The 24423-nt window shown below is 41.9% G+C and overlaps 1 protein-coding gene and 1 non-coding gene across 7 annotated transcripts in view; both read right to left on the bottom strand.

The window, feature by feature from the left end:
* RCL1 (RNA terminal phosphate cyclase like 1) overlaps positions 1–24423 on the bottom strand; it is a 94633-nt gene that overhangs the window by 7806 nt on the left and 62404 nt on the right. For 5 of the 6 annotated variants that reach the window (XM_084986476.1, XM_084986477.1, XM_001926437.5 and 2 more), the window contains 4 exons: positions 24277–24401; positions 11393–11518; positions 7943–8099; positions 2790–2893 (listed from right to left, as the gene is read on the bottom strand). In XM_084986476.1, coding sequence (XP_084842602.1) covers positions 2790–2893; positions 7943–8099; positions 11393–11518; positions 24277–24401 — 512 coding nt within the window. Of the gene's footprint in view, positions 1–2789; positions 2894–7942; positions 8100–11392; positions 11555–12900; positions 13012–24276; positions 24402–24423 lie in introns of those variants that run through there. The other variant, XM_013993589.3, reaches the window with a different exon arrangement.
* On the bottom strand, positions 2008–2098 carry MIR101-1 (microRNA mir-101-1). The gene has a single exon (NR_035372.2). It is a non-coding gene; the product is annotated as a microRNA mir-101-1 (primary transcript).

A 24423-nucleotide genomic window follows, 5' to 3' on the forward strand; every position in this document is an offset into this window, starting at 1 on the left:
CAGAAATGAAATTCAGATAGGCAGGACTCTAATGACTGTGTACTGGCAGAGCCCAAAAAGCTCTGGTAACTGCAGTTTCTGATCATAAACAATTTCTGAAAGTGCTAATTGAGATGATCATTGATATGTAATTGTACTTTTAAATGAAGTATAAATAGTCCCTAAACCGTAAAATTACGTTTTTTGAGGGGAAAGTAGAACCACCATCACCAACACTAAACCACCTAGAACTAAACAAATTTACCAGAAATAGATTCTACACACACCAGCAGGTTGTCCAATACTATTATATTCTTCTGGGGGAAAAAAAATCTGTCTGGCTTTCTTAAAGAATCTCACACATATAGACTCACTTTCTCAAGTAACACAGAAAACCATTACCAGCCACCTCATGCGGCAAGACAGAGAGACGAGGAAAGGGGAAGAACAGAAAGACCCTTATTTTCCAGAAAGGGTTTGAAAGCAACACTTCAAGAAAAAACTATCCTCCTTAATCCCAGTGCTCTGTAAATCGGCATTTAAAAAGCTATTTATACAAATCAAAACGTGCAAACTGCCAGAAGAAATACATTTCTTTAAACCAAGGAAGGTCCTGCCTCTGGTTTTCTTCAGGAATCTGAAGTTACAGAAAACAGATTCTTTGGACTTTTAACTGCACATAAAAATAAGTGTGATAGTTTGGTCTCCAAAGCTCTTGAATCCAACTGGGATAAGCTGTTTCCCTACCACAATCATCCTGGTTACGGTTTCTGTCCTCTTTTCACCCTTAACTGTATGCAAATACACGATAACCTTGCTGATCCTGCATATTTCTTCCCACTTTCTCCCTTCATCACTTTGGGCTTCTGGAGCTTTCCACAATGACTAAGGGCAAGAAGGGTCCCAAACAGATACAGCTTTCAAAAAGAGACTCTCCTCCCCTCCTTATATAAGCTTACTGAAAGAAGGGAGAAGGCCCTTTCCCAGGCCCTGGCCACTTCTCTTGCAGGAAGCACCCCCATCCCCAACCCCCTACCCCCGCCAGAGTGGGGGGAGGGGGAGAGGCAGGTAATCCAGAGGAAGACTGTCCTGCAAGCCCCAGTCCCAGGGCTTAAAACACATAATTCTGCATTTTGTCCCACTCCTGTAAAGCCCCACTCAGAGCACACCACTTTGTTTTCCCAGAAGATGTGTAAGCAAGATTTCTGGAGGACAAGACATTGCAATTAATGCTTGGGGAGGGGGTGTGTCAAGGAGGACACAGGAACTTTTAAAAATGTCGCATCTTGGATGGTCTCCACAGAGGTTGCTGACTTTAAAAGATTATACAAGGTCCTGTAGCCAAACTGGAAAAAAAAAAAAAAAAAAAAAAAAAAAAAAAAGCTCTAAAAGCAAAAGCAAAAAAAAAAAACTGTCAAGAAAAATAAAATAAAATTTTACATTCCATTTTTCACATAATGTTCTGCCAAACACTTGCCCCACGACCACACACAGGCTGTGTGAGCCGTCAGGCCTGCTGCTGCCCTGAAGCAGAGGTTGGGAAAGCAGCAGTATTGACACCAGCTAGGAAGCTGAAGAGGGCTGTGGCCATCACACAGCGATCAGCAGCTTCCAGCAAACTCTCGCTGGGAAGCCAACCTCTGCACTTAGGGTGCTGCGCTCCCAGCCCTCACCTCCTCTCCAAGTGCCTTAACTACACAGTCTACGTCAGCAGTTGATTCCTGATGTCAGCACACCACTGAGGATTCTTCCATTTCAGGTTTCCTGTCCTGTGACATACTTTACAGAAGTTATCAGGAGATAATGGGGTCCTCACCAGTTTCCTGCTTATCAGCCTTTCCCACTGCTAAAAGAATGTATTCTCTTCCATTTCCTGTTCCAAAAAACCTCCCACCAACTTAAAGAGGAAGAAAAAAAAAAAAAAAAAAAAAAAGCAAGCCTCCAAAAAGAGCCCCTTTCAAGCTCCTGGTATGAGGCCCCCAACACCCACACGGCCCTCTCTGAAGTGCCTGCCCTTTTTCTCAATGTGATGGCACCACCATTCTTCAGTTATCACAGTACTGTACCTTTCAGATATACAGCATCGGTACCATGATAACCGAAAAAGGACAGTTCAGTCTTGTATCTACCTGAATACTTCCTCCCCATCCAAGGCCCATCCCCCCCAGTAAGCCCTCCTCCCCCACAGATGGCCTTAGAATGATCTTCAAATACACAGCACATGGACAGAGGTGTCAGTGCTCCAACACGTTATTCAGACCAACCTCACCTACTAGCAACTGGAATGCTTCTTTCACTGTGCTGTTTAGAATTCATGTCTTCTGAGGATCTGCTCTTTTTGGAAACTGCCTGCTTCAAAACCCCAGCAGTCAACTTCTGATAACACCTCATGGCCTCACCTCTGCATTTCCTCCTTGTCCAGTGCTGTTACCATGAACTTCGCCTCTTGGCCAAAAAGGCAGTCCTTTTTGCTTATGGCTATGGAAAAGGGGGACTGAAAAAACTAACAATAAAACCCAAGCTATTTTAGAAGCAGGAGTTTACCTCCAAAATGGAAACAAGATTTAAAGCACAGACAGACGTGTCCAATATATAATGACACAGTTTTAATGACAGGAGAATGACAAGGGGAAGAAAGAAACTGCGGGAAAGAAAGGCAAATGTTCTTGTTAAACATCAGATGAAAGCGACAACCTCCAGCTCATTTAAGGATCAGTGTTCACGGGACAGAGTTCAGTACACCACCTCTGTCATGTGCATCTGGAGGACTAAAAGGGGCAGCATAAGGAGGATGGAAGAAAACAACTCACGTGTAGGGAGAGAGTGGTCCAAGCAGGACTTTGGAAACATCCTGCTGTCCAAGGGTCATAAGCAATAGAGCCAGACTTTGGTTGGTCGAGTCCACACATCCACCCTGTAAACACAAAAACTCTGAAGATTAATCATTAATGGAAAACCAACAAAACCGAAGGAAAAAAAAAAACCAGACACAGATGCCCAGAGTATCAGAACCACAGAAGGGCAGACTACAAGGTTCAAGCCATAATAAAACAGAGTAAGTGTCTTTTAAAGAGTAATCTTCATATCAACTAATTTTAGGGGGTTAAACCAACAGTTAAAACAACTTAATAGCTGGGACTACCAAAATGAATAGACATTTAAGTTTACTAGATATATCTAGTGAAAAATGAAACTTTCCCTTTGTAGTTAAAGCAGTAGCAGGACATATAAGCAAAAAAGCATAATCATTTATAGGAAATGTACAGTTAATTATCAAGGGTTATGTGAATGCCTTTTCTATTTCTTTAATCTGTCATAGACCACCACAGCTAATCTGACATTAAAGGACCTTTCCCTCTCAAGGGTCTTACCTCCAATGCCTATCCAGCTCCATTCAGAAACTGCCTGCCACGTCACATTAGATTCCCCTCTTTAGCCCTTCCCATGGGCCTTAAGAGAACTGGAGAACTGTTCTAATCGGATCCCTCTATTCTTATTATTTATACTTTTCCCCATTCTTCCTTTTCTTCCAAATCAAAAAGCAGAATGAATTCTTTTCAAAAGCTTTCTCCTAAAGTACAACTGCTTTGGCTGCCTTTCTTCTTTCATTCTTGAACTTCTCAATCACTTCAACCATTCTGCTTCTATTGGATGCACGCATTACTGCTGTTTCCATGTGTGCCTTAAAGAAATGTCTTTACTTCAGATCATTCTTTCTGGAATAACTTCATTTAAAACAATTCAAGAGTTCCCATCACAGCTCAATGGAAACGATTCTGACTAGCAACCATGAGAACACAGGTTGGATCCCTGGCCTCAATTAGTGGGTTAAGGACCTGGTGTTGCCATGAGCTGTGGTGTAGGTCACAGACACAGCTCAGATCTGGTATTGCTGTGGCTGTGGTGTAGGCCAGCAGCTACAGCTCCAATTCAACCCCTAGCCTGGGAACCTCCATATGCCATGGATGCAGCCCTAGAAAGTAAAAAGAAAGTAAAATAAAAATAATTCAGACTTACATTGTACATAGTGAAAGCAGGATAACCTTGAATGTCTACATATTTTGTACATTTCACAAGAAATCCAGCTTCCAACCATGCACATCGCTGTCCAAGGCTAGACTCTCCCAGCCTTTGAACAGGATAGGTGGTGGCCCACTGCTGTTTATTTGAATATACCCTTCCCCTTCTCCTTTTTTAACACATGAAAGGTACAGAATAAGTCAATTCATAGATACATACATTCTATGCTGTCAGACTTCACTTAACGACAATGGAGTAAGAAAAATAGGAGGTGGATTCTACTGCCAGACTTTGTGAAAATCTATTGTTCTTCCTAACTTATCTGAGTTAATAAAGGACAATGTTTATTATCTCATTTAGCAAATTTTAGGACAAGAAGAGTTATAGCACATATATTTCCATCTAAAAGGAAAACCTGATGCGTGGAGAATATAAGGACCAACAAAACTTCTTCTGTTTTACATAACTCTCTCCTTTCATATGACTGTCTGAAATAAAATTGTTCTCTTCAGTCTCTGCTTTCCATCACCATGCTGCTATTCTACTATTCTCAATTCACCTTTATTATGTACAGGACCAATATTTTAGTGCAATAAATATATTAGGGTCTGTGTACAGGATACTAAAGAGGGAGTGACAGGGCCACCCCAACAGCAGAGGATGCAATCTTTGTGCCACGGAGCTCCAATTTCACCACAAAGATGAGATAAGATAAGATATGAGCAGTAATAATTCAAGGTGAAGGTGAAGCTATGCAGCATGTGGGGGCTGTGAGGGCTATGGGAACTGACACTGCCAGAGTGGTGGGGGAGAGGTTGTCACTCACCTGGCACCAGAGGGAGGCTTTGAGGAGGTGGGGATCTGAGCAGTCTCTAGAATGATAAGCAGGGTTTGGAGAGGGAAGAAGAGCAAGAGGATGGGAGAAATATGACCCAGGGCCAGTGAGGAACAGCCAAGAGGCCCGCCTGCAAGTGGCTGCAAGCTCTCTGTGGAGAAGAAGTAGAGGAAACTGCAGGGAGAAGGCAGGGGAGGCAGACTGAAATAGGGCTTTTCTAACTGTGTCAAGGGTTCTGACATTATCTTGGAGAAGTAAGAATGGTGAAGGTCTCCAAGCACAGGATAATATGATCAGATTGGCATATTACGGTGAGATTTAGACTGAAGAGGATGTTGGAGAGGATTTGGAAAGGATTTCCCTTCTGAAAGTAGGCAGAGCCAGTGTGTACAACCAGCGGAGGTAAGAGGTGGGAGGGAGGGAGGGGTTAGCAGACAGAGGCAAAGAGATGGATAGGAAAGGGCAGTTTCCAGAAAGCCTGGAACAGAATCAGGAGGCTTGGTTACTGGACATAAATGGAAAAAGAAGAATTAGATCAGAGGATTAAAACTTTGGTAAAAATAAACAGTACCTTCAAAAGGGGATGGATTTTTTTCTTACTAATTTAAACCATGTTGCATCATAGACTTATAAAGAATTATTCATAAGAACATGAGACATTCTCATCCTTTTAGCAATTAAAGACCATAACACACACAAAGGAAGTCTTCTTAAATGATTTAAAACAAACAACAAAAAAAAACTTGGTCCAGCCACAATGAAATGGTTTAAAGGAAAACTTAACTAGAGTGAAGAAAAAATAAAATAACCTAATCCAGACTTCATGTTTTCTCTCTTGGGGACTGGTGGACTGTGCTTTCACCCCGAGGCTTATAATCTGCTATTTACAGGGATATAAGACTGACATGCCTGGGGGCTCCCATTGGGCTATTCAGTAATGGGACACATCCAATTTCCCCAGGTCCAGTGTCCCCATGATCAGAAAGAGGGCCTACCAGTCACCAGAGGACCAAGGTAAGGAAAGCTACACGAGTCAAAAAGGGCTGAGGGACCCATGTAATTCCTGCAGTCTTTCTTCACAAATATCTAAATGATGAAGATCCTGAACTAAGCAACTGCCAGGGCAACCTCTTAGTCATTTACTCCCAAATTTTAGTTACTACCCATCTTTCAAAAATCACTAAACTTAGCATCAAACACTAGACTGGTTTAGCATCAAAAATGCTGAGGGCAGATCTTGACTACACAAGAATTGTGAGGAGATACTTCCGGCTTTGGGGGGTTTCATGTGATAGGATATTTCCTTCCTCTACTAATTCACAGCTGAATAGTGAATAGAGAGAACGTAGTCTCTACTGATGACACAACTATAGGTTCTCCGTCTTCCATTTCATTACATGGACACTAAATAAGCCGGCAGTTTTAACAAACTTTGAAACAGTTCATTCCTGTTTGTTCCACCTTGCAACCAATGAGATACTAAAAAGAATGCTGACATGTATCAGAGAAGGAGACTGGGGCTATAAGCTGTTTTCCTTAGAGAGACCTGTGCAGGGATCAATACCCAAGATCCAGGCATTAGTCAGCCACACTGATTAATAAATTATAGTCACAAAAGGAAGAATTAAGGAATGATATCATCACTGTACCACTTTTACTGACTTTATTTCACTGGGCTCATGTGATTTTTATTAAACAAGGCAAAAAGTTCCTTGAAAACTTCAGGAAAGAACCACAGAGATGTCTAATAACTGAGAATAAATACAGACCTAAGTACAGATATGAAAGGCTCTTCAGCTCTTTAGCTGGAGAAAAAAGCAATTTATAAACACTAAACACCATCCAAAAGCAAATGACCCCAAGCACAATCGGCCCTCTGCAGACACAGGTTCAAAAAACCACAGACTGATTTTCAATTTCGGCTGACTGAATCTGCGGATATGGAACCTGGCAAGCTTGTAATGACACACAGACAGCACTACGTCATTTTATGCAAAGGACCTGAGCATCCATGGGTTTTGGTACCCACTGGGAGAGGAGTGGCCCTGGAACCAATCCTCCATGGATATGGAGGGACTACTGCACAGTTGTTGCTAGTACTCAGCTCAAGAATGTGGCCACAGCATGCATACACAGCTGAGGAATGACCATCCCTGGTGCCTGTCCCAGATTCTGCATGTCAAGGAAAAGTTTCACTTTCTGGAGGTGGAACCAAGGCAAAAAAAAAAACAGTGCAGACTAACAAAAATCTTGTGATTCACTTCTATGTACATGGGATCTTAACAAATTTTCAGGCAGCTCATCTTATTTCTCCTGTCATTATCTCTCCTCTCTTAATTTCCACCTTGCTTATTTTGGGTCACCTCAACTATCTCCGGGAAACTGAGTAAAACTGTACAAATGTGATGCCGTTTGTATACATCAACAGAGACATGACTATGGTAGCTGACAGGACAGGCTTGGCCAGGCTGGTTTGAGCTGCATGCCACCAGCAGGGCTGCAGAAGCAAAATGACAATCAGTGCAGTCCTGTTTTCACCATTGTGTCACTTCTTTGTCCTATGTTCTCATTCTTTCCAAGCCCCCACTATGCTCTGACATAGGCCAGCCCTGCCTAGACATTCTTCTATGCTCCAGAGTACTTTTCAAAATCTAGCCTGTTGGCACTGTTTTCCACCTGAGTTAACTGTCACATACAAATCCAGATTTCTAGCTTTTCTTGAAAAATCTTAAAAAGAATGTGCCCCTACTCCCCCATGACAACAACAACTGGGGGGCTGAGAGACCATTCATGCTTCGATCAGGGTAGTGTGTGCTCTTCAGTTGGCCAGTCTCCACCTAACCTGCTTCATTTTTTACCTTCTCTGTTCCGTATGACTGTTTCAGTTCTCTGCCTTTCCAAGCTTTAAAACTTACCTGCCATATGTCCCAAACCAGAGGGGCTGGGTCTCTGCTCACTGACTAGTTTAGCTAATCCATGAATGGATAGGAAGAGGTTAACTTCTTGACTGAGGCCCTTAGAAGAGAAAGCTGCTACCGAATAAAATGAGAGGCAAAAAACTGCTTCCCGATGGCTCCTCTCCCAGACCAGCAGAGGGTGAAGACGTACCCTATAGATTTCTTCGAGCAGCAGCCTGGCACAGTTCCTGCCCAGATCCTCAGGAAGCACCGCTGCTCCCTGGCCCTGGGGGTTGGAGGCCAGTTCAGCACTGAGGAAGGTGCCGTTGGTGGTCTCAGCAACCAGGGACAGCCCAAAGCCCGGAGACCTGAGGATTTAAAGGCATCAGTAGGTTAAAGAAGTAGGGTTCACATTCACCAGTGAAAAGAAAGAGAAGACAAACGTATTTTTGACAGCATTCTGTCCAGGTACATCAGGTCTTGTTACAGTTTCTACTAGCTTATACTACAAATATACACGGTTCAGTGAGGGCACACATGGCAGAACCAAGGGAGGTGGAAATGTGCATGGCTTTTTCCATTAGCCCTCCCTGCCCCTACCTTCCCCAACACCCTACACTGTAGAAGATCCTGCAGTGAGAGCTTGTAACAGTCACCACACAGAACCACACTAACAAGGGCTTCCAGATAGTTAGCCCCTACTTTCTGCCAGGTTCTGAGCTAGGGACCAGACACTAAATAAATAAATGGTAAATATTACCATTCCCATCTTACAGTTGAGGAAATGGAGCTCATGATACGGAGGAACTGTATTGGTCAGTCCTTAATTCCTTTTTCTCCCCTTTTCAACCACATGTGTGGCATATGGAAGGAAGTTTCCAGGCCAGGGATCGAATTCGAGCTGCAGCTGCAACGTATGCCTCAGGTATGGCAATGCCAGATCCTTAACCCACTCCACCAGGCCAGGGATCAAACAGGCAATACCACAGTGACAAGCCAGATCATTAACCTACTGTGTCACAGCAGGAATTACAGTCCTTATTTCTTAAAAAAAAAAAAATTGATTTTCTATGCAGCCAAAGGTTAATAACACCTGCCAAGGGAAGGGAGTGCAGTGAGAATATGGGTTTCAGGGCACACTGAGTCACACTTAACAATCTAACCCCATACTACCCCACAACATCTCGGGACATTTAAAGCACAATCGCAAGTTGCCTATGAGTCACTTGACCGGAGGAGGGAGGGGGCATTCAGCCCAGCCTCAGAGGCAGTGGTGTGCAAAAATGAAGAGAAGGTAGAGGGAGGGAAAATCAGAAGATAAGCCTCCATCACTACTCTAACTCACTTACCTGCTCTCCTAAGAACTTCCATCCATGTGAAATTTTTGAGATGTGTGTTCTTATAATTTCAGTGAACTTTATATAATCAAGGTTGTTCCATCTGATATTGCATTTGTTTTATAGGAAACAACATGATAACATATTAACTCTATGTACATTACTCCAATCTCATCCCCATCCCATTTGGCATATGTGTATTATCAGGCCTATTTTAAGTTATGCTAACAAGACATCTTGTCACTAAGTGACCTCACTGCAGATGTGCACTAGTACAGTTTGCAAATGACAGACTCAAAAACTTTCTAATTAGTAAAGGACTAGATTTTTTTAAAAAAGTCATAACCGTGAGAATCCAAAAGGGACCACGCTGGACAAATAGAGCCAATATAGGCCACAAGAACTGCTGCTACCCCAAGGTTTCAGGCCACAGCCACACATAACTTTCTCTCCTAGACTTCAATAAAAGCCTAACTTCTGTGGATGCTTCACTGAATTAGAAATACCTGCATATGACTTTATAATTTCATAGTGAAAAAGGAAGGTCACCATTTGTCATCTGTAACATGAGATTTAGAAAACAAACATAAGCTTATCATGCATTGGTTTTACATGTAATTTTTAAAGTGGAGCTTAGAGCTGATAGATAACCCATGAGGCTACATTATGCCCACATTTCCATTCACGTGTGAGCTTCCCACTCATTATTAGCAGGTATGGGCCTGGAACAGCACTAGGGCCAGCTGAGTTAATGGCATCATGAAAAGCCACACTCTAGCTGGGGATACCAGGGCCTTCAGTTCTGTTTTGCTTCTTTGAAGAGTGAGGCCAGAGGACAAGGCACTATTGATATCAGGCCCTTCACACAGCTGCCTGCTGCTACCTGTCCGTCCCATACCCTTCCTCATCCCCTCCCCCCTGAGAACAGCTGACACATAACTCCAGTCCTGTGGCCAAGTAGGGAAGAGAAACAACAGCATTGACAGCTACCATTTCTGTAGCAGCTACTATGTACCATTCATATATGCATGAGTGGCTTACATATGTGGTCTTTCCATCTTTACAGTAACCTAAGGATACATGCATTATCACTCCCACATTAAGAATGAGGAAAACATCGATGGTTTGAGCAATATGCCAAAGGTTTGGGACCATCAATGACCTTTCCAATCCCCAGAGAAAGAGCCAGCTCTGCACACAAATCCTTTCCCAACTCTAACCTCTGACACCACCACCTCTGTTGCTCTGGACTATGAGCTACCACTGCATTTCTGAAATTACCTTCATCTTTTCCTTGGGCCTAAAGAGAGAACCCACAGTACACTCGCCTGCTCCTTTACCCTCTCCTTCCTTCTTTTGCTGAAGTTAAAAGAAAGCTCAGATGGAAGAGGTATGGAAAAGGATGAGCTGTGGTACAATTCAGGAAAAAATTGATTTCTTAACCCATAAGAGTCAGTCTCTGATGTTCTTACTTTTGGAAGATACAACTTGAAAACTTCAGATTCAAAGTGTAATGATCCTGGCATGCCCATGAAAATGGTTCAACAAAAACAAAAACAAAAAAAAATGAAGAGATCCACATACAAGTAAAGCAAATTTGGCAAAATATTCATTGTTAACCACAAGTAGTAGGAATATAAGAATATAAGGAGTATAAGAAAAAACAGGTGTTCGCTGTATTAACCTTTTGATTTTTCTGTACACAACATTTCCATAATTAAAAAACTAGGTTTTAACTACTTCCCTAACTTAACAGTTTCTAAATATACAACCAAGTCTAAAACAGGAATTTTTATTATATAGATTGTCATTAACTTGCTATTTTCTAAAGTGAGGTTTTCCGCAAACGCTCTAACTAAACCAAATTCAAATTTGTAATAACAACTTTCTTTGGCTCTAGGGATATTGTTCCCCTTGATGGAGAAAGAAGTCAACTGGCACTCAGACCAACAAAGGGTTTTTTTTTCCTTAAACTATAATTTACTCAGGGTGGAAGAACTTGTTTACTTTAATTTTTTGTGGGAACAGAGGGCAGATGGGATTTAAAGTCTGAAGTGCTGTTTATTAATAGCTGGGTTTTAATTCCCCTAGGCTGGCATTTCAACCCCTCATCATCCAGCACTGGGCACACTGATGTTTTCCATGTGATAGGTACTCAAAAGTCAGTGAAACCTGGTAGTGACAATGGCACTAAGTTGGAAGGAAAAAAATCCTGAATCAATCCTCTTCTGGCCACCAACCTCAGTTAGCTTCAATCAGAACAGGAACACAAAAATGGTGAGAGTGGCTGCAGAATTAGGCTCTGAAAAGGCACAGACACTTACTTTCCAGAGTTGACTCCTTTCATGTGGTCTGTGTAAATATAGATATCAGGTATAAACTTGTTGAGGATGCTCCTGGCAGAATCCACAATCCGGTTTGCCATCTGAGGTGAGACGCGAACTGAGTACCTGCAACCTGGAGTTAAGGGTGTCATTCTGCTTGGACTCCAGAACAGAGAAAAGTCAGTCATAAAGTTAACAAATATTTGTGGAACTGCAATAACAAACTGGGACTTCTAATGCCATTCTATTCTCCAACGTATTTAATTCACTTTGTAGTACCAAAACTCAATTTTTACATTATTTTTATTATTAGGTATTGTTATTTAATTTGTATATTATTGTTAGAAAAAGCTCTTAGTAGAAAACACACAAACAATATGGACACTTGGAAAATGCAAAATAAAAGCTGCCAACCCTTCTCTAGAATGCCTACCCATTCCCCCTCCCCAAGAAATGGTTCACCTCAATTTTGGAACAAGTAAAGGCAATTAGCCCCTGTATGAGCCAGGCTCCCTCTGAAGTATTTTCAGACCATCCCCACTTCTGTAATCACTGAATTTTTCTCTTAGGAACCTAAGCGCAGAACAGATACCACATTGGTCCTGACCTGGGACAATCCTAATCCACACCCAATCCTCCCCCTGGTACTGTGACAGGGAAAGCAAAACAACATTAGTGAAAGAGCATCCTGGGGCTGGTTGCAAAGATCTAAACGGGTTTTTGTTTTTAACGTTAAGAGTCTATTGTCAATTCTTTAAGTGTCTACGATTCCATTTGTGGATGATACAGGCTCCTCACAATTGCTACCTTGTGGTCAAATATTGATAATTAGCACTTTTACCACAGAGCACCCTCAGAAAGGAAAGGAGAAGGGCATGAGAAAATCTAATGAAAAGACTGGTGCTTGAGGAAGTGGAAACTACTACCTAAAATTAGACTTTATTACAGACACTAGCTCTTCCCAATTAAAAATAAAAAGCATGTACTAAGCACTTTGACTATTCAATGTATGGTCAAGGAGTGGCTAAGTATATGGGACAAAGGACCAAAGAAATGAAGAAGTAATAACACATGATCTTCCCACTACTCTGATCCAAACCCTACACAGCAGGTCCAACAGGGAAAACAAGGTGTGTGGTCTGCCCATTCCAGCCCAACTGTTTGAAAATTACTGTCAACAACACACTTAAAATTTCATTTGAGCTGCAGAAACTGTGCAAAGAACCTGCCTGGCATCTCACTCCCTCCTGACCCATCCTGACTATCCACCAAATGTTCGGGATGGGGAGAATCTCCGAGTAACTCCAGGCCTTCCCAGATCTTGGGATCAGACCCTCTAGTCCACTCAGTGCTCATCCCCCAGTCCATCACAATCACCCCCCACCTCTTCCAACCAAAGAGTCCAAGTTCTTCAGCCTGGTGTGCCTGCCTTTATTCTTCTAGCCCAGAGTCCCCTCTCTCCTGAAATCCTCCAGGCAGCACCCAATGCGATCTGCACTTGAACTTACCACACGTCTCCCTTCACATGCACCCATGCTGTCCCTGCTGTTCAATGAGACCGCACACTCCTTAAGGAAAGGGGCTCTACTTCTGTGTCCCTTGCAAGTCTCTCATACACTACTTTTGTACTCAGAAATACTCGATAAATATTTGACTTGACTCAAAGGACAAACCCAAAATGAGGAAAGAGCAAAGAGGGATTTTTCAATACACACACACAGCACGGTTACATCACTTCTGTCCAGAACGTACTTTTGACCACAGGCAGCTTAGACAAACAGTCCCAGGTCTCATACCCTTTGGACCAGGAGGGTTCTGTCCTCCTGAAGCCTGAAGCTGCCCACTCTCTCCAGCTGAATACAGATGTCACTATCCTGACATAATCCCACAGCGTTCATGGCTTCCAAAGTTCTTTCAGGTACACGACCATCATCTTATTTTACGCTCACAGTAACCCTATGGCAATGACCACGGATTCCTGGTTCCAGGGCTCACACTGAGGACCAGTGGGTCACAGAATAAGATTCAAAATTAAAACAGATTCAACTTCCCAAAGACAATCTTCTCCCCCTGACGCCCCCCCCCCCGACTCCCCCACCGCCAGAGAAGTGGAAACCAGGTGGATAACAGCATTAGTCAGGACCAGTGGAAGCCTATTATAGAATCCAGGCAGTAAAGTAAAGAAAGAAAGGAACTTTAAAGCCAGCTGCTTTCCAGAGCCATTATGGTGCTATCTGGCTTGGGGTGGAGGCCCCACCAAGAACAACTAAGATTTCTAGAAACAGACTATCTGGGGTCAAATCCAGCAAACTGCATCATTTTGGGTCTAATGTGCTATACTTGGCGCCTCCTCCTCCTCATCAGTAAGAAAAGGATAATCAAAATACTCTCCTCCCAGGGTCTGGAGGCTCAAATGAAAGAATGCATGCAAAGTGCTTAGTGGTACCTGGTATGTGGCTGGAGCCCAGTAAGTGTCCACTCTTGCTTTTCCTACTGTTAGTCCAAGATTCGAATCCCAAAGTAGGGGTTCTTTGTTCTCAGAAATCAGAGACAACTCTGAGAATCTGATGAAAGTTATGAACCCTCTCTTAAGAAACACACTTTTACAGACAATTTCAGGGGGTTGCGAACGTCCTGAAGCCCATTCATGAATACTGTATTAGAACATACCCAAGAAAGACAAGTTCCTGGTTACATACAGTCCCCATGGAACTCCTGTCCTTCGCCCTGGTGGTACAAGTCAGAGAAAGCTAAGGGCCGGGGGGGGGGGGGGGGGAGACTAATTTCTTAGTACCTTCCCTAGAGTCAGAGAAAGGAAACCAGATTGTCCAACAAATTCCAACTCACACTTCTCTTCTGCCTCTACCCCTGCTTCTTAATCTAATGTTCAAAATAACAAGCTACTGAGACAGCATCATAAAACTAAAACAGAGTGTTCCTTTCTCTCTCAGGCAGGGGGAAGAATGCAAGTGGGTGGCAATAAATAAACAGCAACGACACTGTCCAGTCACAGCTGCTGGCAGAAGCAGCACCAGTTCCCTCTCAGGCCAATCAGTGAGAGAGATGCAGTGCGTGTGTGGGTGGGAGGATGTTGGTGTGTGTGTGTGTGTGTGTGTGTGTGTGTCTGTGTGTGTGTGTGTGTCTGTGTGTGTGTGTGTGTGTTTGGGGTGAGAGGGGGTACCTCTGTTAAAATGACAAACACCCCAAAAGAGCAGGACTAGCTCTCCCAGCATGAGCCCTCCTATGGGGAACTGAACCTTCAAGTTCAGCCCAACAGTTGACTAGCCCTGAAAGTAACAAACCACAAAACCAGTTCTCTCCAAAGGTGGCTTTTTTTCTCAGGTTCCAAAACTGGCCAAAAGGCAATCTTGATTCAAACCCAAATTCCTTCGAGGTGTTTATGAAATGGGCAGCTATGCAGACCAGTGGCTGGAATGTTTGGTTTGAAGACAGGGATCTGGGCAAGGGTGCTGTGTCGACTTTTTTTTTTGGTGGTGAGTTTAGAGGAAGGCTCAAGAGTAAGTGCTGCATCAGACAACGTTCAGATGTCCTACCCCAGCCTTAAGGAAGGGGAGGAGCTTGGGCCCTCACCAGTGTCCTTCTGGCTGAGTCTACATAGGGAAGGCTCAAAGAACACCAGAGAGAAGCTAGGGAGGAACAACATTACAACCCAGGTGCCCGGGGCACCAAAGCTCTTTCAGCTTTTATGTAAAAACCCTGTACAACCTGAGAGTCTTCCCCATTTCTTGGCATCATCATCATAGGCTTCAAAAAAAAAAAAAAAAAAAAAAAACCGTACAAGGCTTTTGCACACCTGGTACAGTGAGCAGAGACAGGAACCCAGTGCAACAGCCTTCATAAAACCCATGCTGCTACCACAGGACTCTGTCAAAACAAATACATCACACACTAGAAATCGCATTTCCAAACTACACAGAATGGATTCCAAGCAGAGTTTACTGCCATGCACAGCACTGAGGAAACAAATCTCAAATGAGAAAAAACAAACTGAAATAGTCCTAAGAGTGTGTAGGACTTCATGTACAAAGCCATTAACCACAGCATTTTTGGCAACAGTGAAAAACAGAAGACATCTTAATGGCCATCAACAGAGCTTAATTTGGAATGCTTCATGCAGTGAATACAGGGTTAAGGAGAATGAGGTGGAGCTATAAATAACTGACATGGGTCAGGCAGAACAGGCATATTTAGTTTAAAAAAAAAACCCAAAACCCCTCTACTCAATTCACATTTCCATTTCTCTATAATCTGTTGCTACCTCCTCAGAATTGGAGAATCATGAGTTGAACATCACCTCGGGATGTCAATGTAACTATTCATCAACCTGGGGCCCCCCAGGTCAGGAACCATTTCTCCCCCACCTACCCATTTTCTCCTTATAGGCACACAGGTGGGCCCAGGGACAGCCATGTAAAGAACAGACCACAATCCAGAGAAGTTTTGTTATAAATTCTTCCGTCCTTGATGATCCCTACAAAGAACTTGGGCAGCACCTCAAGTTTCATCTTTTATCTCGACAATGGCTCTCTCTGCACTGCAGCGATGCAACCCACCCTACTCTGTCCTCACTACACACTGTTCATTCTAACATCTGAGCCTCAGAAAAGTGAGTCCATTCCATACATCTTTTCCTCCAAGTAGGACCACCCCAAAACCTCCTGATAAATACAAAACTTGACTTTAAGCCCCCTATTACCCCAAGAAGCATACTCTGTGGTTTACCCTACTCTGTGACATTCCTCCAACAAAAGCTATGGTTTGACCCTAGGCAGCTGCCTCCTCCCCAGCCCCTGGCCCCGACACCAACACTTGCCCTTAGCCAGATCTTGCTGGCACCTAGAATTCTACCACTTTTAATATCTGAAACCCCCAACACAATTTCCTCAACACAATTTCTTGTTCTACACAGCACACCTGCCTATCTCTATCGAACTCTGTGTGACCACCCCCTTGACCACGTGCTTTTCCCAGGCTGGTGAGATCCTGCTGCCCTTATTCAGTAAGGAGCACACCAACCATCACTTCAATGACACCCTCACCAATACTCCCTCTAGCTCATCCTTCAGCCGGACTCACTCATCCTTCATCCCTGGATGAAAATGGCCCTCCTGCCTTCTCTACTCCTCCTTCTAGACTGCCAACTGCTGCTTGATGCAGCTGCATGGCCACACAGCTGACACCACATTTCAGCTTCAGCTGAGCCCTTACTGCTGTCCCACAGCCTTTTTCTTATCTTCAGTTACTATGCCCCAGTGGGCAAAACTCCCGCCCAGTGCCATAGTGGCCCCCTATGTCACTGTGATAGCACATTTTTACCATCCTTGGCACATTCCCTTATCAAACCCCTGCTGATCCCCTTATCATGGAACCCAACCTGACTCGGTAAAAACTGAAAACTCCTTCAACCTCCTTCCAACCATCGTCAGACAGCTCCATCTAGAGCCCTCTTTACCACAGGTCTGCAGTTTTCAATCTTCTCCCTCTCAAATTACAAAAATAAAACAGTAGCCACAATCTACCAAATACCAAACACACGACATATCTATTATGTCACGTAACCTTCATTACAATTCCACAATTATAAATGGGTCCAACGATAAATGCATCAACCACGGCTTGGGACCAAAATCCTACCACCAGTAACTAGCAAAGCCAGAGTTAGAACCCACATCTGTGTGACTCCATCACTAGTGCTTTACTCACTTTGTTACTTTATCAGTCTCCCTCACATGTAAACCTACTTTACTCAACCTATAAAAACACTCAAATCATTAACAATCTTTCTAGTAAAAACGGTGGGAATTGTCTCAGTTCTCCTCCTCAAGTTAACACTTTCCCTTCCATTCTATTCACTTTCCTGGCAAGATTCTTCAAAGAGTGGCCTTGGCTCCTCACCATCTCCCTCGGTCACTCTACAATGCAGTACTGGTGGATAACCTCTGTCTCTACCACTCTGGAAAGAGCTCCCGGGCTATCAGGTAGCAGCCTATTGTAAGCCCCTCAGCTTGGCCCCCATCCTAATGCTTACTCCTCTGGGCCCTGTAAGGCACTGACCAGGGCTTCCAAGAAGCTGGGTTTTCTGTATTCTCCTCTCACCTCTCTCATTTTTCCACAGACTTCCTTCCTGGAAGAATTTACTTCGCTTTTGCTTTCAAGTCTTAGTGCCCTCTCAGAGTTCCACCCTCCTGCCTCCCTCTGCCTTCTACATGGTAGCTGAGTCTAAACCATTTATTTCTAGCTCCCCTTACCCCTAAGTTACAGTTCTCATTCCTAATTTCTAATAAGTCTTTTCTAGACTTAGCAACCTTTTCCCCTGCAACCATTAAACCCAACATGAATAAAACTGTGCTTATCTTCACCACCACCTATCCTATTACACCCACCCTAAGCATCTGTAGCTACTATGTGAACAGGAGCATAAGTAAGGAACATCAAAGCCATCCAAGTCATCCTGCCTTCCTGCCCCTAGGACTTCTATAAACCAGCAAGCAACCCTCCCCCGTCTCCCAGTCACTATCCACATGGGCTCTCTTTAGGGCACAATAATTCCCTATTATCTTTGTCTCTAAATGATCACCACTAGGTGATAAATTTTTTTTGTTTGTTTGTTTTGTTTTTTTGTCTTTTGTCTTTTTAGGGCTGCACCCAAGGCATACGGTGGTTCCCAGGCTAGGAGTTGAATGGGAGCTGTAGCCACTGGCCACAGCCATAGCAACACCAGATCAGAGCCAAGTCTGTGACCTACACCACAGCTCACAGCAACACCAGATCCTTAACCCACTGAGCGAGGCCAGGAATTGAACCTGTGTCCTCATGGATACTAGTCAGTTTCGTTTCCACTGAGCCACAAAGGGAACTCCTGAAGCATTTTTTTTTTTAAACTTCTACCTAAAAAAACTTCTACAATGAGCCCCAAATGGCTAAAAGTTCTTTAGGTATCACCAGAGTTATCCACTTAATGAGCAAATTCTCTCTCCAGAAGAAAATGACTGACTTAGAATGAATGCCAACCCCTCAGCACAGCCTCCAATCTTCATAGGTTCCTGCCCTATCTTCTATTACCAAACACCCTTGACTGACTTGCATTCAGGCCACACACATTTCCTGTCACTCCCCAGAACCACCGTGCACTGCTCCCTCCACACAGGACCACATTTCTGCCTGAAACACTCCTCCTTCTTTGTGTCATCTTACAATTCTCTAATCATTGAGACTTAGTCCAAATGTCCTCTCCTTTCCATAGGAAAAAACAGAGGTTAAAAGCCTGGACCACAGAGACAGGGTTGAAATCCCATTATTAGCAATGTGACATGGGAACAAATTCCTTAAGCATTTGAAATCTCAGTTTCTTCTTCTGGAGAAGAGGATGTAAGTGAACTCAGAGTCACTCTGAGGCTTAAGAATAAAGCATATAAGCTACAAATATATTAAATTCCACAATCAAAAAAGAAAGAGTAGCTGAATGGGTAAAAACAAGATTCAGCTACTGCTGTCCACAAGACTCACTTTGATAAAAGGACATAAACAGGCTAAAAGTGAAGGCATGGAAAAAGAAAGTCCATACAAAGAGGTGAATATACTTAAATCAAGCAAAAGTATTTTTTTTTTTGCTTTAAGTAAAAAAAGACTTTGAAGTCACAACGATCATTACATAACAATAAAAGGGTCAACTGAACCAGAAGTTATAACAATTATAAATATAGGCACTCAACATGAGAGCACCTAAGTATAAAAAACAAACATGCACAGATCTGAATGGAGAAACAGACAGTAGTAATACAATAATAGGAGACCTCACTACCTCACTTTCAATAATGGATAGAACATTCAAAAAGAAAATCAACAAGGAAACACTATACTTGAACAACACAACAAATAGAACTAACAAACACATAGAACATTCCACCTACCAGTAGTAGAACATACATTTTTCTCAAGCACACAAGAACATCCTCCAGAATCCCATGGTAGGTCACAAAACAAGTTTTAACAAATTTAAGAAGGCTGAAATCACCCCAAGTATTCCAACCACAATGGAAAGAAACTAGATACTGTGAACAGCAAAAAAAAAGGGGGGGGGCTCAAATACATGAAAATTAGAAACACACTTTTGAACAAACAGTTCAAAAGGGAAATTAGAAAATATCTAGGAGTTCCCGTCGTGGCGCAGTGGTTAACGAATCCGACTAGGAACCATGAGGTTGCGGGTTCGGTCCCTGCCCTTGCTCAGTGGGTTAACGATCCGGCGTTGCCGTGAGCTGTGGTGTAGGTTGCAGACGCGGCTCGGATCCCGCGTTGCTGTGGCTCTGGTGTAGGCCGGTGGCTACAGCTCCAATTCAACCCCTAGCCTGGGAACCTCCATATGCCGTGGGAGCGGCCCAAGAAATAGCAACAACAACAACAAAAAAAAAGACAAAAGACAAAAAAAAAAAAGAAAAAGAAAATATCTAGACACAAAGGAAAATGAAGGCAAACATATCAAAAGAAGTATGGAGAAGGAATTTTATAGCAATAAAGTGCTTACACTATTTGTACAAAAGAAGAAAGATCTCAAATAAGCAGCCTAGCTTTACACAAGAAAAAGAACAGACCAAATTCAAAATTAGCAGAAGAAAATAATGAAACAGAAAAACAATGGGAAAAAAAAAAAACAAAACTGAGGGCTGGTTTTTTGAAAAGACAGAAGAAATTGACAAACCCTTAGCTGGACTAAGAAAGAAAGAAGATTCAAATAAAATCAGAAATGAAAGGAAACATTACAACTGATGCTACAGAACTCAACAAAGATCATAAGGGACTATTATGAACAATTATATGCCATTAAATTGAACCACTTAGAAGAAATAAATAAACCCCCATAAATTCCCAAGTCTAAATCAAGAACAGAGAGCTTGAACAGACTAATAACATGTAAACAGACTGAATCAGTAATCAAAAAATCAATATCAAACACTTCTCAACAAAGAAAAACCCAGGACCAGATGGCTTCATCAGAGGCATTACTGCTGAACTCTATGAAACATTTAAAGAGGAATCACAAAAAAAAAAAAAAGGAGTTCCCGTCGTGGCACAGTGGTTAACGAATCCGACTAGGAACCATGAGGTTACGGGTTCGATCCCTGCCCTTGCTCAGTGGGTTAACGATCCGGCGTTGCCGGGAGCTGTGGTGTAGGTTGCAGACGCGGCTCGGATCCTGCGTTGCTGTGGCTCTGGCGTAGGCTGGCAGCTACAGCTCCGATTTGACCCCTAGCCTGGGAACCTCCATATGCCGTGGGAGCGGCCCAAGAAATAGCAAAAAGACAAAAAAAAAAAAAAGAGGAATCAATTCCAATCCTTAAACTTCTAAAAAATCAAAAAGGGAACACTTTCAAACTCATTTTATAAGAACAGCATCATCCTAACACCAAAGCCAGACAAAGACAACACAAGAAAAAAAAACTATAGGCCAATATCTCTGATGAACGTAGATACAAAAATCCTCAACAAATACTGGCAAAGTGAATTCAACAGTACATAATAATCATACAACATGACCAAGTGGGATTTATCCCTGGATGCAAGAATGGTGCATATGCAAATCACTGTGATACTCCACATTAACAGCATGGAGGATAAAAATAACATCATTGTTTCAGTAGATGCAGAAAAACATTTGACAACATTCAACATTCTTTCATGAATGAAAACTCTCAATGAATTTAGTATGAAAAAAACTTACCTGAACCCAATAAAAACCATATAAGGAAAGCCCACATCTAACATCACATTCAATGGTGAAAAACTGAAAATTTTTCCTATAAGATTTGAAACAAAGTAAGGATGCCTACTCTTGCCACTCCTATTTAACATAGTACCCGAAGCCTTAGCCTGAGCAATTAGGCAGGAAAAAAAAAAAAAAAAAAAAATAGAAAGCATCTAAATTGGAAAGGAAAAAGCAGAGCCACCTCTTTTTGCAAATGACATGTTCTTATACACAGAAATCCTGAAGATGCCATCAAAACAAAGACAAAAAAATATTAGAACTAATGAATTCAATGAAGGTGCAGGACACTAAAATCAACATACAAAAATCAGTTGCATTTCTAAACACTGATAAACTATCTGCAAAGAAAATCAAGCAAACAATCCTAAATACTTAGAAATAAACTTCACCAAGGAGTTGAAAGACTTATACACTAAAAACTGTAAAATATTACCAATTGCAGCAAAGGAAGACAAATACCATATGATTTCACTTATATCTGGAATCTAATATATGGCACAATGAACTTTTCCACAGAAAAGAAAATCATGGACATGGAGAACAGACTTGGAGTTCCCATCGTGGCTCAGTGGCTAACGAATCTGACTAGGAACCATGAGGTTGTAGGTTCGATCCCTGGCCTTGCTCAGTGGGTTAAGGATCCGCTGTTGCCGTGAGCTGTGGTGTAGGTTGCAGACGCAGCTCGGATCCTGTGTTGCTGTGGCTCTGGTGTAGGCCGGTGGCTACAGCTCCGATTAGACCCCTAGCCTGGGAATCTGCATATGCCGCAGGTGCAGCCCTAGAAAAAGGCAAAAAGACAAAAAAACAAACAAACAAACAAAAAAAAACCAGACTTGTGGTTGCCAAGAGGGAATGAGGGAGGGAGAAGGAGTGGGAGGGATTGGGAATTTGGGGTTAACAGATACAAACTATTGTCTTTGGAATGGATAAGCAATGGGATCCTGCTGTATGGCACTGGGATCCATGTCTGGTCACTTGTGATGGAACATGATAATGTGAGAAAAAAGAATTTATACATGTATGTGTGACTGGGTCACCTTGCTGTGTAGTAGAAAATTGACAGAATACTGTAAATCAGCTATAATGAAATAATAAAAATCATTATAAAAAACCTATAAAATATTGATGAAAAACATTTTAAGACTTCTTAAATGGAAAGATAATCCATGTTCAGGGACTGGAAGAGTTAGTGTTGTTACAGTGTCCATACTTTCCAAAGCAATCTGCAGATTCAATGCAATCCCTATCAAAATTCCAAAGGGACTTTTTTTAATAAAAATCGGAAAAAAAAAATCTTAAAGTTTATATGATGGCACCACAAAGGACTCCAGATTCAAAACATTGTTGAGCAAGAAGAAAGCTGGAGGCATCACAGTTCCCGATTTCAAAATATGCTACAAAAATCGAACAGTATAGTACTGGCATAAAAACAAATCTATAGACAGAACGGAAGGACAAGAAATACACCTATGCCTATCAGGTCAACTGATCGTCAACTAAGATGCCAAGAACACACCATGGGGTAAGGACATTCTCTTCAATAAGCAGTGCTGGGAAAACCAGATACCTACATGCAGAAGAATGAAACTGGACTCATCTTAAATCACAATAAAAAAATCAACTCAAAATGGATAAAAGACAAACAAGACTTAAGACTGTAAAAACACCTAGAAGGAAACACAGTGGAAAAGCTTTTAGCTTTGGCAATGATTTCTTGAATGTAATACCAAAAAACACAGGCAAAAGAAACAACAAAGTGAAAAGGCAACCTATGTAATGAGAGAAAATGTCTGAAATTGATAAAGCTGATTAATATTCCAAAGATATGACATGCACACAATTTAATAGAAAAATAAATAAATAAATAACCCAATTAAAAATGGGTAAAGGACCTGTAGAGACATTTCTCTCAAAAAGATAAATAGCCAACAGGAACATGAAAAGGTGCTGATCATCACTAATCATCAGGGAAATGCAAATCAAACCACAATGAGATATCACCTCACCTCTGTATAGGATGACCATTACAAAAAAAAAAAAAAAAAAAAGTGATATTTACATACAACGGGATATTATCCGACCTTAAAAAAAAAAAAAAAAAGGAGGAAATGCTATCATTGTGACAAAATGGGGAACCCAGAGGACCCTGCGATAAATGAGATAAGCCAGACCCAGAAAAATAAAACCCACAGGATCCCACTTAGATGAGGAATCTAAAATAGCCAAACTCACAGGGGCTAAGAATAAAACAGTGGTTGCCAGAGGCTAGAGAGAGAGTGGGGGAAATGGGGAGATATTCAAACCGTAGAAAGTTTCAGTTATGCAAGATGATTAAGTCATAGAAATCTACTGTGTAACACAATGCCTGAATTGTAAACTTAAATTTTTCCTAAGAGGGTAGATCTTAAGTAGTTCTTACCACAAAAAATTTAAAATTTTTAAAATGTAAAATAATAAAGAGGGTGGAAGAAAACTTTTGGAGATGATGGATATGCTTACAGCATTGATTGTGTTGATGGTTTCACGGGTGTGTGTGTTTACCTCCAAACTCTTCAAGTTGTATACATTAAATATAGAGTTTTTTTTTAAGTCAGTCATACCTCAATACAGTGGTTTTTAAAAAATAAATTAAAAATTAAGTGTATAATGTCATGATCATAGTGCACACAGAGTAACCACTTAATAAATGGGGGATATTATTCATTATTATTCAGCCCTCCCACATCCTCCAGATAAATTTGCCACTCTCTATTCTTAGCTCCCCAACCCACTGCACATCATCTATATCACTTTCCATGTTACAGTAGAATTATGTATCTGCATATTTGTTTCCTTCAATAGACAATGAGCTCTTCTGAAGGAAGAATATCATAAACACTGGAGCTGTTTGCTTAAGTGTTAACTGAAAAACTAAATCAACCAACCAATCAATCTAGCCATCATGAGGTAAATAATAAAATGTCCTATTTTAGCCAATAATCACAAATTCATTGTTAAGACTTTTCCAAGACTGTGGTCTAAAATACAAGTAACCTGGGAAAAAGTAAACTGCTGTGAAGCAAGAAATAAACAAGAAATCTGAAGCAAATGCAAAGGATACGCCATTCCTCTGATACGTTTGATCTTTCCTGGATCTGTGAGCTGAATGGGTTTCAGCACCTTCCTCACAGGACATGAGAACAACACTTCACCTCCTCCTCCAGGAGGCATTCCCCGTCGCACAATCTGCATGCACAACGAGGAAGAA

Source organism: Sus scrofa, chromosome 1 (genome assembly GCF_054392235.1).
Source record: "Sus scrofa isolate SSC_HxYL_T2T_F1_AM1 chromosome 1, Sscrofa_HxYL_maternal_Yorkshire_Landrace_v2.0, whole genome shotgun sequence".
In the NCBI taxonomy this organism is placed as follows: Eukaryota; Metazoa; Chordata; class Mammalia; order Artiodactyla; family Suidae; genus Sus; species Sus scrofa.